This window comes from Entelurus aequoreus, linkage group LG15, assembly GCF_033978785.1.
Source record: "Entelurus aequoreus isolate RoL-2023_Sb linkage group LG15, RoL_Eaeq_v1.1, whole genome shotgun sequence".
Lineage (NCBI taxonomy): Eukaryota > Metazoa > Chordata > Actinopteri > Syngnathiformes > Syngnathidae > Entelurus > Entelurus aequoreus.
The window spans coordinates 35,036,553-35,051,458 of NC_084745.1; the positions used below are offsets into that span (position 1 = coordinate 35,036,553).

A 14,906-nucleotide genomic window follows, 5' to 3' on the forward strand; every position below is an offset into this window, starting at 1 on the left:
CAGGTGTGTAATCTTGTGAGTTCATGTGTTGGCTTTGTTCTTTGAACAAGGTGATGTTCATGCACGGTTAATTTTATGCACCAATAAAAAAAACATAACTTTGTCTTGAATTTGAATTTTTTTTATTTTTCACTAAAGAAGGGTTCGGTGAATGAGCATATGAAATTGGTGGGGTTCGGTGCCTCCAATAAGGTTAAGAACCAATGAGTTAAATGAAGAATGTACTATTTATAATATCATTGAGTCTAAGAATGACTGTGATTTCATCATTCAATCCCCATCAGCAAGCTGTGTCATCGACGAGCAGTTGCAGCAATAACTGCCCTTTATAAAATGCACACTCCCAGCTGTCCTGCAGATCTTAAATCACTGCTACCTCCAGCCCACATCTCAGGTCGCATCACCCGAAGGGTACTACCAAAATCCCAAAGTCAAACACCAAATGCCTCGACAGGAGCATTCGCCACTCTGCTATTACAATACGGAACAGCCTTCCCCCTCTGGTTGTTGGAGACATCACATCAAGCAGTATTTAAGAAGAGGCTGAACAAACACCTCCTCAGTTTGTGACTGTAATCCCTTAAAGCTCTAGTACTTTTAATCATCAAACATATAGTTCATATCGGTTCTTTGAATGTATTTTCTTAAACCTGCACTACAAAAGTGTGATTAAAATAAATAAATAAATAAATAAATTATTCCAGTCTATAGAGCGCACGGGTATAAACTGCACCCACTAAATAAAAAAATAAAAAATGTTAATATAAGCTGCAGATGTATACGTTGTGAAATCAGTTACCTACAAAGATAGATTTTGTAAATGTTTATTTACGAACCTTAATTGTTTCCAAACGGTGCCTGTCACCCGGCATTAAAACGGCTGATCAAGTAAAACAGAAGTCATGGTCATGGACCCACTAACTGTGGAAGCTAGCTCTCCAATCAGCTAAACAAACTCAATAACTCCATGGTGACGTTTTGGTGAATTTACTGAGGAATTTCTGAAACTGAAACAATACAAAAAATACTTTTGTAAATGAATGATACTAACACAGACACTTGTAAACGTGATAGCGTATTAGCTAATGTTAACGACGCTAGCTTTATTACATTACAGTAGAACACACAAATATGCATGAAAACACTCCTAGAGACATCACACATGGGATGGTTTAGCAAGTAAGAAATGTTTTAGCTAAATAGTAAAACTTACAAACGTTGAATGGAGTGTTGAATAAAAAACAATTTTGAGTAAAAACGCTATGGAAGGTTTTACTTCCAGTTCGAGGCATTAAAACACAAAGTGCATTTTCAGCCCACAACACCTGCAGTGAGCAAACTCGTCCAAGAGATAGCACCATAGCACAAACAATAACACACAATTTCAGTGTGTCTGCTTGTGTTTAATGAAAACTATTAAACAAAAAACATTATGGCCGTCAGGGGAAAAAAATCCATAAATTAGCCGCACTGTTTTATAAGGCGCAGGATTCAAAGCATAGTAAAGAGTGGTATCTTATAGTTCAGAATTTTACAGTATATACAATTATTTTTTAGTTTTCAAACGCAATTTTTTGAATAATGTGAAATAAAAAAATAATGCACTAGCCATTAGCAGAATATATATATATATATATATATATATATATATATATATATATATATATATATATATATATATATATATATATATATATATATATATATATATATATATATATATATATATATGTCTTTCTTTTTAAAAAAAAATGTATTTAGTTTAATTTAGGGCTGTTTAACTCATGCAATTAATCACAAAAAATTATCGCATTAACATATATAACCACATCCATGTACACAAAATAAGTCAGTCCGCGTAGCTTTGCACTGTTATGTTATAAGGAGGTTTCTCTATGACAAATTTCACCTCAAAATACACCCTGATAAGGACTTTAGATAACGGTGTTAGCAAGTTGTGAACAAATAAATGACGTTCATTCAAGTAAAACATTTTTAAAATGTCCTCCTATATGACATTGTGACAATAAAATTACATTAGTGCCAAAGTATTGTGGTATTTTTAAGAGTAAATCAAATGTTGCAAGCAAGTAAAAAGTGTGACCAATCAAATTTTAGTAATTAATTGTTTGACAGATCTAAAGTTATTATATTTCATGGTTTTATTTATTTATAACATATTGTATAATATAGTGCTTTTAAAAAAAAATAGCTTTCATAGTGACATATAACACAATTATTTATTGATTATAACAATATTACATATTAATACAATAAAACTAAATCAAATTAAGTTATAATCTTTATAAGCAACAAGAAAAGTGCAACAAAAATGCAAGGTGTTATTATATATTGTGCTCCCTTGTACATGAATGGCCCTGACACACGGAGAATCGCCCCTTCACCTGTATCTGTGGTCAAACTAAAGAGTGACAAGATGGAGTAACCAAACAAGAAAAGAAACGACAATACAGCTGAACCTTTGTCCAGCAGTAATAGTCATCAATACAGCAAACATAAACGATGCACCTAAAAACCCCAAGTTGATAAACAACCAACAAACAATCTTGCGATAGCATTCATCCTCCTGCGGGACTTGTGAAAACATTCCAGTGTGTGTGTGTGTGTGTGTGTGTGCGTGCATGCACACGGAAGCTAACTGATAAGCATCCAGCAAGAAAGCCGAGAAGGAAACAAACAAGTGTGAACCCCAAACAACGCCAGCAGTGCGGGCAAATGACGGCATGGCGTCGCTTCCAACAGATAGCAGTTTATCTCAGACTGGCATCGAGAGAACAAGCCATGCCCGCACTTGCAGGGTTTCCCAAACGTAGCTCCAGACCCTAAAATGGCTGAAATTGTAAATATGGCTCATCCAGGTGTTCACTTCGTACCTGGCACATCGAGAGCAGATGTTCAGCGTCACTTTGGCCTGAGGTTCCGTATGATAGGAGCTGCGTCCCTGACTGAACTTACAGCCGGATGGTGCCAAGCCGCTCACGCCTTCCATACGCAGGTCATCCAGGTCCTCTGCATAAGACAAGAAGCGCAAAAGCACAAGAATACGTTAGGTTTTTGTCAGAATCTTGTCCTCTCCTCAAGAAAACATATTTTATTCAAGTGTGAAGTTTGTCTGCCACTAATCAAGACATTGCCTTTTTTTGGTTAAAAATAAAGTCCTTGCATTAACAAAGATATGTTTTAAAGCCTCTAGGCTTCTAGGTGTGCACCTCGAGGGCCCAAAACCAGCATGTGTTCCTCATATGATAAGATTGTTCAGTTTGAAGGTTAGACGTCTGAAATTTCGCCTGGAGTTTTTACAAGTTTTTTAGTTTTTTTTTACAAAAACTGCAGTACGTTTATAATTGCAACATTGTTAGAATAGGATATAAACATAAAGTATACACACTTTCTCTTAAAGCTTAACTGCACTTTTTTTGTAATTTTGCCTATCGTTGACAATCATTTTGAGAGACACATGTTTTTTAGAAATTTAAAGATGATAAAAAACGGTTGGAAGATGCGTGTAATGGGAGTCACCGTTGTAGCCTTCGAAGCCCTCTAAAACAACTTCAAATCTGTCTATCAACGTTTTATATACTCACTCAAGTCTATATATAATGTAGTAACAAACACGTTCATAACATTATGTATTATGTACAATATTTACCATATTTTTGGTCATTTTAATAATTGCCAGAACTAATTCCTCTGCGTATTTATTTCCGTTTTCATAGCAGCGCACTTCCGACTTCTGGCAACAACGTTGTGTTCTACCTACGGAAACAAAGGCATGTGTTCTAATCATAGCAGATTCTGTAACAAACAACAAAGATGACTATTTTCGGACAAATGAGGATTCACAACCTTATCTTTTTAAAGCTGAATGAACAGAGGATGAACTACTGCTTCTAGAAGCCAGCACAAAGGAAGAGTGAGACGTTGGAGCAGACGTAAGCCGATAGAATGAGGGGAAAGTGACTCGAAGCTACAAAATGTGGAATTTGGAGACAAGCTATTTTGACATAAATGGAGTGCTTACCCAAATAAAACTGGAAAAAACGTCACCGGCCAGCTGAAACAAACATGCAACTGTCCATCGAGTAAGTCACACTTTATATTGATCATGACACACGCAGGATGTCATGGGTGTATCATGACAGACAGCATACACTGTCTAGAAAGCTGTGTACAAACAAAACATGGAACGTGGGCTAATACTTTACAGATACTGTTGTTCATGTTTTTCTGTACTAAAGAGTGGTGTCCTATCGCAGTGTTGCGAATTACAAACTCAAACATGTTTAGTGCTGACATGGAAGCTTGCTTATCTCTTGCCGTAGTTAGCTTTTACAGCTAATACCGTAGCACGCCGATGTGTTATTACACAATAAAAAGAGTTCCTCAAAGTTCGCTCTTACAATAACAATGTCGCTACAGTTTGGTTATTATACAGGTTACAGAAAGTAAATTAAGTATTGTTGACGGTTTCAAATGCGTTTTTTAAGTGATTTAGCGATATAATTGATTGCTCCCATAATGTGCATTGCTAGCCATCAAGAATGAGCCAATTTGTACAAGTTAAAATGCAAACAAAACCAAAAAACTTTTGTTGGCTCTCATAATGATTGTAAAAGATAGGCAAAATAAAAAAAAAGGTGCAGTTCCTCTTTAATAACTCTTTAAAACAGACTGTAATCCTGGTATAGTAATATGCTTTTTCCATGAAAACCAAATGAATCTAATTTTTGTCGATTAAAAAACAAGAACATTTTGTTTTGGTGTATTTGCACCCCTTAACCACCAGATGGCGCCAGAAAATCTCAGAGCTTTGACAAGCGTAAATGAGTTAAACTGCGATCTAACCACTGAAATTAAATGAAAATTATCTTTGGCAGTTATATATAATATGGCCGAAATATATAAAAGACTTGGGTGAACTCTATCACTCAACCAAGTCCTGCCAGCTTTTTCCATTTTAGCTCGGTAGGCACTGTAAAAATATTTTTTGTCTACTTGGCCACTGTATCAAAATCAATGTTGTCATGAATTACTGACTTTTTCGGAGCTGTAATTACCTAACCTCAAATATTCCACTGTGCAACTTCTTTTTTTTTTTTTTAGAAATATTGCATATTTTGCATTTTCCGCATTATAAAAAAAACATAATTTTTGACAAAAAGGCTATAAAAGATAATAAGCATAACCAATAATAAAAAGTTTATATCAATAGATACATTTGAAGTTGTTAAATGACTTCAAGCGTTGGAAAGTAAAAAGAAAAATACATTTATTGCTGACTTATGAGTAGATCTCTTTTGGATCCTTAGAGTAAGTGTCTATGGTCACTCTTAATGTTAACTTAACAGAGGAAAATGTTTCAATCTGATCAGTAATAAACAGTTATTGTTCTCCTTTATAATTACTGTGTTGACCCAAACATAAGATGTCTATAGTAAATTGTCTGTCTCATATTCCGGGTCTAAAGATCTACCAGTTGTTATTCCAGTAATATTAAAGATGAATTCGGTCCTAAAAATATTTCAATTAAAAAAATTAATTAAAAAAATAGTCTTTTATATGCTGAGGTACATCACTATTTGGCAAGCAGGAGGTCACAATCCCCATTTCAAAGGAGGCAGAACCAGAGAAAGTGAGTAGTTAACCGGTCGTGGGAACTTTCAACACGACCACTTTCATCATCTCTTTTGAACTTCGTTGCCGTCTTTGGCCAAGAACAAACACGCCGTGCCAGATTGTCGCTGCGTTAATGTAAAAAAAAAGGCACATGAAATACAGAAAAACAAACAGTGGACACGGCTGTATGTCAGCTTAGATCTTTTGTCGGTGAGACAAAAAGCGTGAAGGGAAGAGAAAGCTGATGTCAGACACTCAAGAGGTCACTGGGTACATGTCCTGCGCTGACATCTCATGTGAAATACAACACCGTGTTCCTGCTGACTGCTCTTTTTATTTACAGATGAGCAATTTCAGACAACATGAGAATACTAGACACCAGGTTGCTGTCTATACACAAGTGATTTATGTCTCAGGGGTCGTTAAATAATGTTTTTACACGCACACCCACTATTGTGATAGCTGAGTCTGATCACATGACCACTCAATTGTCATGAAAATAATCATGTTGACTTTAGTTGGCATGTATTTTTTTTTCTTTTCGGATTGTTATGCGTTTAAGATGTAAGAAATTAAAAGTGCAAATCTGATCAAATGGTTACACTTTTAGTTTTGCCCATGTTAGTCACTACGCGTCATACTACACAACAATAAAACAAATCATTACTTTTAACACAGCGTGCTTGTTGTGCGAAATATGACTTGAAGATATTTTCATAGAAACCGAGAAGCCCAGAAGTAAAACTTGTTCAAACTTTTGTCTACGACTGAAGCAAGCAGAAATTTGCGATTCATGCAAATTCATGCACATTCACACAAATCCAACCTGTACCCGCAAATTATGTGTGGCCTCGCAACATACGTGCAACTTCCCCACACTTTTTGGCCAATCACCGTAATTTTTACCAATCAAATTTGTCTCTAAACTGCGATTAAACACACATGTCAACTGTCTAATCACAACTATGTTTGTTTCTTGTGTAGATGAAACAGGAACAACAACATGTAACAATACATCAACTCTTCATTGTTTGAACGGCTCAATTGTCTTCTTACCGCTTGGCTTACACCTACTTTATGTTCCTATCTACATTGTTAAGCCTTCTAAGTAATGTAGTATACAATAATTTACTCACACTTTACATGCATTCATGTATATATTTCAATTTGAAACCTCCATGGTAAGGCAACTAAGAACATATTTTCATTTGCAATGCTGACAAAGAGCCAACATTTACATGTTAGAGATATCGACAAGTGATAATAATCATTCAATGTCTTTTATTTACCAACAAAAATGACTGTTAAAGATTACGCTAGGCCACGTAAACTGACAGAGAGGGGTCAGCGGATGCTGAAGCGCATAGTGCAAAGACTTTCTGCACAGTCAGTTGCTACAGAGCTCCAAACTTCATGTGACCTTCCAATTAGCCCACGTACAGTACGCAGAGAGCTTCATAGAATGGGTTTCCATGGCCGAGCAGCTGCATCTAAGCCATACATCACCAAGTCCAATGCAAAGCGTCGGATTCAGTGGTGTAAAGCACGTCGCCACTGGACTCTAGAGCAGTGGAGACGCCTTCTCTGGAGTGATGAATCATGCTTTTCCATCTGGCAATCTGATGGACGGGTCTGGGTTTGGAAGTTGCCACGAGAACGGTACATTTCGGACTGCATTGTGCCGAGTGTGAAATTTGGTGGAGGAGGAATTATGGTGTGGTGTTGTTTTTCAGGAGTTGGGCTGGCCCCTTAGTTCCAGTGAAAGGAACTTTGAATGCTCCAGGATACCAAAACATTTTAGGCAATTCCATGCTCCCAACCTTGTGGGAACAGTTTGGAGCGAGCCCCTTCCTCTTCCAACATGACTGTGCACCAGTGCGCAAAGCAAGGTCCGTAAAGACATGGATGACAGAGTCTGGTGTGGATGAACTTGATTGGCCTGCACATAGTCCTGACCTGAACCCGAAAGAGCACCTTTGGCGTGAATTAAAACAGAGACTGAGAGCCAGGCCTTCTCCACCAACATCAGTGTGTGACCTCACCAATGCGAAAATTCCTATAAACACACTCCGTAACCTTGTGGACAGCCTTCCCAGAAGAGTTGAAGCTGTAATAGCTGCAAAATGTGGACCCACATCGTATTGAACCCTATGGGCACTTCAAGTTCATATGTGAGTCAAGGCAGGTGGCCAAATACTTTTGGCAATATAGTGTATGTTACTGCATCTGCTAAACAGTTCATTTGAGATGTTTTCTAAGGATTTATGAATGTCGAAGAGTGAGTTACGGTGACGGCCATGACGCTACATGGGACTAGACACAACAAACATCTGTGGACACTGCAAAGGGGGGAGTGAAGGTAAGGGGATGGCAGTCAAGCGTGCTCCTTGTGTCAACTCATGAGACAAGGCAGGTAAATGAAACAGGGGGGGTTAGAGAAATGGAAACTATTCCAGCGATGCAGTGCCCACAAAAGGCCCGAGCATTGAGGAATTCTGCAATCACTCAGCAAAGCCGGGACGAATACAAATATAAAGCCCTAATCTTACTCTCTGACTGGAAGTTTCCATGTAATTCATACAATTCACAAAATTAGCCTCCACAAATAACTTCATGCACACCTTCTATAATGATGCGTTGACAGACATCTACCTCACACGTGGAGCATGGACGCCTCACCTATGGGAGATAATTGAGCGCATAGCTAACGCAGGACCTCACTCACACACAGGATAACACGCTTGTGCGACTAAGTGGTACATACATCACACTTCAACTGCCCTCACATGTACAGGCGACATGTGTGTTTCATTAAGCCTGCAGCACACAGCCGCCACTCACTCAGACGCTCACGTTGATGTGCAATGTAGCGGCGAACATGTTTGTTTGGCTTTGTAATAAAAACAATATCACAAAATACTGTATATTACCTAATTATGTCTCAGCCTTTTATGACAACCCCCCTCCACCACATACCAACACACAGTCACACACGGGGGCCACAAAGACACGTTCCTAATCCCGCACAAGTCTGCCGCCGTGATGGGAATCAGATGGCGACGATGCACATCACAGCTCGGAGGATTATGGAAAGTTTTATTGAAGTTGGTGAAAAGCTTTAAAATTACTTTAACCGCACAGATGAGGGCGCCACAGAAAGAGTTTGACATCACAACGCATTAGTCATCGCACTTGGGTCAAGTGACATGAGCGGTGGTTCTTGCGTTTTGGGAATAAAACAAAACAAAACTAAGTAGCAGAAATACATGATTATTGGGTGCCAGGAACAAGGCTGCCCTCTACTGGTCAAAAGTAGATATACCTACTGTACATACAAGAGCATCCATCCATTTCTACCGCTTGTCCCTCTTTTGGTCAATCTATAAACTTTTTTTTTTTTTTTTAAATAAGTTATCTTAAGTGACTTTTTAATTGTTTTTATTTGTAAACATGTATAATCAATAAACATTATAAAATATATGTAATAATAAAAATAAACAATGGATAATGACCGTTTTTATACTATGTTTGCCTTTTTAAAAAATAGGCGTTCATTACCAATGAAGGTATAAACGAGCTTGGTTATAGGTAAACACAACACGGTTCTCTTCTACCTACGCTGTCTGAGGAAAAACCTGGAAGACCACTTTATGATTTTGATAATTCAACTTCATGGGATTCTATTTTCTCCTGTTTTTACTGTCAAAACATCCATTCATCCATCCATCTTCTTCCGCTTATCCGAGGTCGGGTCGCGGGGGCAGCAGCCTAAGCAGGGAAGCACAGACTTCCCTTTCCCCAGCCACTTTGTCCAGCTCCTCCCGGGGGATCCTGAGGCGTTCCCAGGCCAGCCGGGAGAGATAGTCTTCCCAACATGTCCTGGGTCTTCCCCGTGGCCTCCTACCTGTCGGACGTGCCCGAAACCCCTCCCTAGGGAGGCGTTCGGGTGGCATCATCTGGCTCCTCTCGATGTGGAGGAGCAGTGGCTTTACTTTGAGCTCCCCCCGGATGGCAGAGCTTCTCACCCTATCTCTAAGGGAAAGCCCTGCCACCTGGCAGAGAAAACTCATTTTGACCGCTTGTACCCGTGATCTTGTCCTTTCGGTCATAACCCAAAGCTCATGCCCATAGGTGAGGATAGGAACGTAGATCAACCAGTAAATTGAGAGCTTTGCCTCCCGGCCCAGCTCCTTCTTCACCACAACGGATCGATACAGCGTCCGCATTACTGAAGACGCCGCACCGATCCGCCTGTCGATCTCACGATCCACTCTTCCCTCACTCGTGAACAAGACTCTGAGGTACTTGGACTGCTCCACTTGGGGCAAGAGCTCGTGGCACTCCACCCTTTTCCGGGTGAGAACAATGGACTCGGACTTGGAGGTGCTGATTCCCATCCCAGTCGCTTCACACTCAGCTGCGAACAGATCCAGTGAGAGTTGAAGATCTTGGCTTGATGAAGCCATCAGGACCACAACATCTGCAAAAAGCAGAGACCTAATCCTGCAGCCACCAAACCAGATACCCTCAACGCACTGACTGTGCCTAGAAATTCTTGTCCATAAAAGTTATGAACAGAATCGGTGACAAAGGGCAGCCTTGGCGGAGTCCAACCCGGGTCCGACTTACTGCTGGCAATGCGGACCAAGCTCTGACACTGATCATACAGGGAGCGGACCGCCACAATCAGACAGTCCGTTACGCCATACTCTCTGAGCACTCCCCACGGTCGAATGCCTTCTCCAAGTCCACAAAGCACATGTAGACTGGTTGGGCAAACTCCCATGCACCCTCAAGGACCCTGCTGAGAGTATAGAGCTGGTCCACAGTTCCACGACCATGACGAAAACCACACTGTTCCTCCTGAATCTAAGGTTCGACTATCCGGCGTAGCCTCCTCTCCAGTACACCTGAATAGACCTTACCGGGAAGGTTGAGGAGTGTGATCCCACGATAGTTGGAACACACCCTATGGTACCCCTTCTTAAAGAGGTACCGCCCCCGATGTCCACGCGATGTTGCAGTGTCTTGTCAACCAAGACAGTCCCACAGCATCCAGAGCCTTAAGGAACTCCGGACGGCTCTCATCCACCTCCGGGGCCTTGCCACTGAGGAGCTTTTTAACTACCTCTGCAACCTCAGCCCCAGAAATAGGACAGCCCACCACAGATTCCCCAGGCACTGATTCCTAATAGGTGTCACGTGGGGGTTTACAGCTTGCTGCGCGGTTGTTCTCCCAATGCAGAGGAACGGCTCCGGACGAAGGCGTAAGGTAGGAAGTGATTTATTTCTCATAAATCATCCAATAAACAAAACAACAAGGATGCGTGCCGAGCGCACGGGAAGCTAAGGAACTATTACTTAGCATAGGCAAAAGACAAGGAACTCAAAAACTCATGTGACAATTGCATGGAGCAAACACAACGAAAGCAGGACGAGTGACTGGCAAAGGCAACTTAAATAATGCCTCTGATTAGCGCTCGGGAAGCAGGTGAGCGGGCGAGCACTAATCAGAGACAGGTGCACACAAAGAGTGACCATAACAACCAAAACAAACTCCTGAAGTGCACAAAACAACTTGGGAAGTCCAAAACTAACAGAACATAACTAAACAAAACATGATCCGGACCATGGATCATGACAATAGGAAGACGTGTTGGTAGGATTGAGGAGGTCTTCGAAGTATTCCCTCCACCGATCCACAACATCCGCAGTCGAGGTCAGCAGAACACCATCCCCACCATACACGGTGTTGACATTGCACTGCTTCCCCTTTCTGAGGCGGCGGATGGCGGTCCAGAATTGCTTCGAAGCCGTCTGGAAGTCGTTTTCCATAGCTTCCCCGAACTCCTCCCATGTCCGAGTTTTTTGCCTCTGCGACCGCTGAAGCCGCACACCGCTTGGCCTGTCGTTACCTGTCTGCTGCCTCCGGAGTCCTATGAGCCAAAAGAACCTGATAGGACTTTTTCTTCAGCTTGACGGCATCCCTCACCACTGGTGTCCACCAGCGGGTTCTAGGATTACCGCCATGACAGGAACCAACCACCTTGCGGCCACAGCTCCAATCGGCCGCCTCGACAATAGAGGTACGGAACATCGTCCACTCGGACTCAATGTCCAGCGCCTCCCTCGTGACATGTTCAAAGTTCTTCCGGAGGCGGGAATTGAAACTCTCTGACAGTAGACTCTGCTAGGCGTTCCCAGCAGGCCCTCACAATGCGTTTGGGCCTGCCAGGTTTGTCCGGCATCCTCCCCCACCATCGCAGCCAACTCACCACCAGGTGGTGATCGGTAGAAAGCTCCGCCCCTCTCTTCACCCGAGTGTCCAAAATATGAGACCGCAAATCCGATGGCACAACTACAAAGTCGATCATGGAACTGCGGCCTAGGGTGTCCTGGTGCCAAGTGCACATATGGACACCCTTATGTTTGAACATGGTGTTTGTTATGGACAATCTGTGACGAGCACAAAAGTCCAATAACAAAATACCACTCTGGTTCAGATCCGGGCGGCCATTCTTCCCAATCACGCCTCTCCAGGTTTCCCTGTCGTTGCCAATATGAGCGTTGAAGTCCCCCAGTAGAACGAGGGAATCCAAAAAGGGTGGGTACTCTGAACTGCCGTTTGGCAACAAACAAACAACAGTCAGGACCCGTCCCCCCACCCGAAGGCGGAGGGAAGCTACCCTCTCGTCCACTAGTTTGAACTCCAACGTGCAGGCTTTGAGCCGGGGGGCAACAAGAATTGCCAACACAGCCCGTCACCTCTCACTGCTGGCAACGCCAGAGTGGAAGTGAGTCCAGCCCCTCTCGAGAGAACTGCTTCCAGAGCCCTTGCTGTGCGTCGAAGTGAGTCCGACTATATCTAGCCGGAACTTCTCCACCTCGCGCACCAGCTCAGGCTCCTTCCCCCCCAGCGAGGTGACGTTCCACGTCCCAAGAGCTAGCTTATGTAGCCGAGGATCGGACCGCCAAGTGCCCTGCCTTCGGCTCCCGCCCAGCTCACATTGCACCCGACCTCTATGGCCCCTGCTATGGGTGGTGAGCCCATTGGAGGGGGGACCCACGTTGCCTCTTCGGGCTGTGCCCGGCCGGGCCCCATGGGGACTGGCCTGGCCAACAGGCGCTCGCCATCGTGCCCCACCTCCGGGCCTGGCTCCAGAGGGGGGCCCCGGTGACCCACGTCCGGGCAAGGGAAATCTGGGTCTTTTGATTGTATTTTTCATAGAGGTCTTCGAGCGGCTCTTTGTCTGATCCCTCACCTTGGACCAGTTTGTCTTGGGAGACCCTACCAGGGGGCATAAAGATCCCGGACAACATAGCTCCTAGGATCATTGGGACACGCAAACTCCTCTACCACAATAAGGTGGCAGCTCAGAGAGGAGTACTGCACAATGCAATGAAAACACAAAACAATGCAATGAAAACACATCATAAAAGAACTAAAAAAGTATCCCCATAAGCGACCACAATTGAAAGAAGCTAATAGTTTGAGTAAATAATAGCTATTAGGTATAAAAAAGAAGATACAAATCATCAAAATACTGTATGGAGGGTGACTGCACAGTGCCAGGAGAACATACTGGCCTAAGCAGTATGTGTAGTCCCAGCAGTCTTTCTGGGGCCTACAGGTACTTGCTTAGAGTGAGACTCCAGCAACCCTTTGATCAACAGATCCATCTGCACTGCTGCAACTTTTATGGGTGTCAAATTCGGCGTGGTTAAGATATTTATTTATTTTTTACAAGGGAAATTTCTTTCACCCTCAGCCCAGCAATGAAATCTATCACAGGCCTTTTAAAACATTGGAATGAAAGATTTAACGCTGTAGAAACTAACTACCCCACAACAGTCGTCTCTTTATGTACCACAGTGATATGACTGATGTTGTTTGGTTGTACTGTTTCCAAGGCAACCAATTCCTGAGGAGAATTTCCTTATACTGTATTTTGTAAATTGTACATACAGTATACCAAATATAGGTAGTATTCAATTTGTTTAAATCTTTTTTTTTTTAAATCATATTATCAATATATTTATTTTATTAAAGTAAAAATATAAATAATTTGATTAAACTAAAATGATATAAAAGACCTGACCTGTTCAATTCAGATTTATTTTAGAATGATAATTTTCTTTTATTTCAAATAAATGTTTATTTTATTAATTTATCTATTATTATTTTATTATTACTCATGAAGATCCCTTAGTTTTGATATTTGCACAAAATATCACAAAAAAATAAATGCAACAAGCAATTTTAATTATTAATTAATCAAATAAATTAAATAAAAACATAATGTACAGTCATCCCTCGCCACATCGCATTTCAAATATTGCGGCTTCACCACTTCACAGATTTATTTATGATACTTTTACAACCTTTTAAAGCATATTTAAAAAAAATTTGGTCCTTAATTAAGCTTTTTCAAGTATAAAACTGGCTAAATAAAGCAAAAATAACAATACTCCAGTAGTGTTGGCCACTAGATGAGACCAAACCAATCAGAGCGTGCTGTTTAGTATCATGGCCACTGATTGGCTCAGCCTCAGACAGCATTACTATATAATATCAAGAGTGTAAAGATGACGAAACGTTATTTGATGTCTAGAGGGCTCTCAAAACGTTGAAAAACATATTTAGAAGGTTATTCATTACATAAATACTTTATAAAAGAATGAAAATATATATTTTTATCATAAATAGATATTTTGTATAATTTTAACAACTTTAAAAGTTTAAATTTAAAACTTTACTCACCTCAACTGCAATGGCACTTTTACATCACTAGAGGGCAACCTGTGCAAACGCTTTCAAACCTTGCAAATCCAGCAAGCGTGTGCAAAGGAATTTAAATGTAACTGTACATAAATAAATAGTGAGGTGCAAATAACAAATAATCTAGCACATACAATAAAGACAGTGAGTCAATGCATTGCAAGGCAGCATAGCCAGTAAGCATGCATGTTCTTGCAGCACTCAAGAGGATAGCAGCGAAGAGAGCATCAATCTCCCCTTCGAGGATCAATAGAGTATCACAAATATCGCCCTCCCTGTCGGTGGCCATCAGTCATCCGTGGCACACATTCAGTCGGACCTTCTTTATAAATGAGGCCTGCAAATCCTCCAGTGGGTCTCCTGCCACACGCCACATGCCGGATCCACTTTAATCAGGTTTATAGTCCTGAGAGTGGCGGTCGATACGGAAAAGGGGACCGCCGAATGGAGATTGGTGACATTTGAAGGCAAAAAAAAGTTTGTTGGTTAA

At 41.4% G+C, this 14,906-nt stretch overlaps 1 protein-coding gene across 2 annotated transcripts in view; it reads right to left on the bottom strand.

Annotated features, from left to right (window-relative positions):
• The window catches only part of lg15h8orf34 (linkage group 15 C8orf34 homolog), a 126,818-nt gene that overhangs the window by 69,715 nt on the left and 42,197 nt on the right, over window positions 1-14,906 (bottom strand). For both annotated transcript variants that reach the window (XM_062021279.1, XM_062021280.1), the window contains exon 8: window positions 2,895-3,030. In XM_062021279.1, the coding sequence (XP_061877263.1) occupies window positions 2,895-3,030 (136 nt within the window). The remainder of the gene's footprint in view (window positions 1-2,894; window positions 3,031-14,906) is intronic.